At 37.6% G+C, this 2,667-nt stretch overlaps 1 protein-coding gene across 1 annotated transcript; it reads left to right on the forward strand.

Annotated features, from left to right (window-relative positions):
• Positions 1-1,170: 1,170 nt before the first annotated feature.
• On the forward strand, positions 1,171-1,743 carry LOC119250864 (olfactory receptor 2AG2-like). The gene has a single exon (XM_037518450.1). The coding sequence runs from the start codon at positions 1,171-1,173 to the stop codon at positions 1,741-1,743; it is 573 nt and encodes a 190-aa protein (XP_037374347.1).
• Positions 1,744-2,667: the final 924 nt, after the last annotated feature.

Consider the following 2,667-nt stretch of genomic DNA (forward strand, 5'->3'; position numbering starts at 1 on the left):
GCTGAGTTACCCTCAGTAGGAGAAAGATTTTTCATTTTTGCTCAGGCATTGGAATTACTTTTCCACCATTGTTATTTGATTCACATCTGTATGCAAATTTGCACACACCAAGACCCTCTTCTCTGAGAGATTACCTTTGCAGACATGAACTAAGAGGTATGGAAGCTTCCATGTTTCCTCTTCCCCATGAGCTTACTTAATGATTGCAACTATTAAATCACAAGTATGTGTATCTATATATGTAGCTCAAAAATAACTCTTAATTACATGTTTTTAAAATGGTTTCTTAGAGGACTAGTTTTTCCTTTTTGCCTCAGGTGAGAGTTGTGGAAGGAATTGGAATTCCTCTAGGAAAAGTTTAATTGATGGTAGATGTACCTTTCTTAGATGCTGAAATTTTCTCATCTTCTATATAGTCTCTAAAGTATTGATGAACTGAGTAAACCACATATGCACATATATTAATGTATGTGATTTAGTAATGAATGCCTCAGTTTAGATATTGTTATCTTAAGTGGACTTTGTTTAAATTTCGAACCACTTAGATAACAAATATATGATGTGTGCGCATGCGTGTGTGAGTGTGTTTTCAACCAGAATTATGCCATATTCCAGATGTGGCATTTTCTTAAGTCGGATACCTCTCATTAGTAAACACTGCTGAAAGGTAAATTTACTAAAAATAAAAGTTGAAGGATAGGGAAGTGAGGAGACTTCAGATATTAGAAATCAGTGCATGATTTTATTTAAATTATATAGAGACTGCAAACATAATACTTATGAAATTGTCTCCAAAGTTACAAGTTTGAACGGGAGCATGGCATGGGTGAGCAACCAGACCTCAGGCAGTGATTTTGTCCTCTTGGATCTGTTCCACAGCACCCCGGTGCCCTGGGTCCTCTTCACACTCACGTTGCTGGATCTCCTGGTGGCCCTGTTCGGCAACACCATAATAATCATCCTCATCTGGACTGATCCTCTTCTCCACACCCCCATGTACTTTCTCTCAGCCAGCTGTCCCTCATGGATCCCCTCTGTATCTCCATGTTTCTCTCTAAGACTGTCCTGGACTTTCTGTCTGGGGACCACCACATCTCCTTCATTGGATGTAGTTTCCAGATGTTCCAATTCACCACTCTTTGGGGGTCAGAGTGCCTGCTGCTGGCAGTCATGGCTTATGACCGCTATGTGGCCATCTGCCAGCCTCTGCGCTACCCCATCCTCATGCGTCCCATGGTCTCTGTGTTCCTGATACTTGTGACCTGGCTGGGTGCATCCTTCAATGTCTTGATCCATGTGGTCTATACACTGACACTCCCTTACTGCGCCTACAGAGAAATCCATCATTTTTTCTGTGATATCCCAGCGCTCCTGAAAGTGGTCTGTGCTGACACTTCCAGATACAAAAAGGGCATTTTTGTCAGTGCTGTGACTTTTTTCATCCTTCCCATCTCAGGCATTCTGTGCTCCTATGGAAGGATACTGTCCACTGTACTGGGCATGCAATCCACTCAGGGACTCAAGAAAATCTTGGGTACTTGCTCCTCTCACCTGACTGTGGTGTTGCTGTTCTATGGCCCTGCCATCATCAAGTATATTCTGCCAAATTCCTACCACTCCCTGGGGCAGGATGTCGTGCTCTCTGTGTTCTACACCATCATCTCACCCATGCTCAAACCCCTCATCTACAGCCTGCCGAACAGGGACGTCACTAGAGCCTTTAGGAACGTTTTCAGAATATGAGAAATGTGAATGTTTGTTTATCCAGTGTAAATCTCAGCAGTTGTGGCATTTTCTTTGAGATGGAATATAAAATATTTATATACACACATCCATCGTACATATTTTTTACAGATGCCAGATAGATGAGAAATACAACAGCTATCCAACATATAATCTTTACCTAGTGGCAATATATAAAATGGTAATTTCAAATTCAGTTATGTGTACCTTTGTACTCAATATTAATATAAATGGAGATGTTGATTTTCCATATAATATATTACTGATTTTTTTTCCATCAAATCCATTCCTTTTTATTTTATTTTTTTTAATTACTAAATTTTATTTTTATATTCCTCATACAATTGCAATCCCCCCATTCTGACCCCAATATATTACTGAATTTTTAAGTACCTTTAACAATATCATATCTGCTTATTTTTTTGAGATATACTACCTTTAAATTGTGGTGGTGTTTTTGAGCACTTTTGTCCAGTAAAATTTTTTTGTTATATTCTGAAACTACAAAGTAAATGAATATCTGTGAATATTTGATGTATATATTTTAAAAGATATCCTAAGACAATACTTGTTCTGAACTGGACTTAGACTTATTGAGTCAATATTGATTGATTCATTATATGTTTCAATTTATATTCATTAAATAACATATTGTTATTTTGTGTTTGAGCAATAATTTGTATTAACATTAATTGGTATTCAGGTATATAACCTAGTTTTTTAATATTTGTATAAATAGTGAAATGGTCATCCCTAAAAATCTATTTACCAACTACCACCATGCAATGCCAGCTTGGGATTTAGCCTCTTTCCCATTTTGTCCACTCTGCAAACCCCACACCTGCTGCAATCACCTTTTCCTCTCAGTATCAATGGATTGTTTTGATGATAGACTTCTCATGTAAGTAAAATTATATCACATTT

Source organism: Talpa occidentalis, unplaced genomic scaffold, assembly GCF_014898055.3.
Source record: "Talpa occidentalis isolate TD23 unplaced genomic scaffold, MPIMG_talOcc4v2.1 talOcc4.18, whole genome shotgun sequence".
NCBI lineage: Eukaryota > Metazoa > Chordata > Mammalia > Eulipotyphla > Talpidae > Talpa > Talpa occidentalis.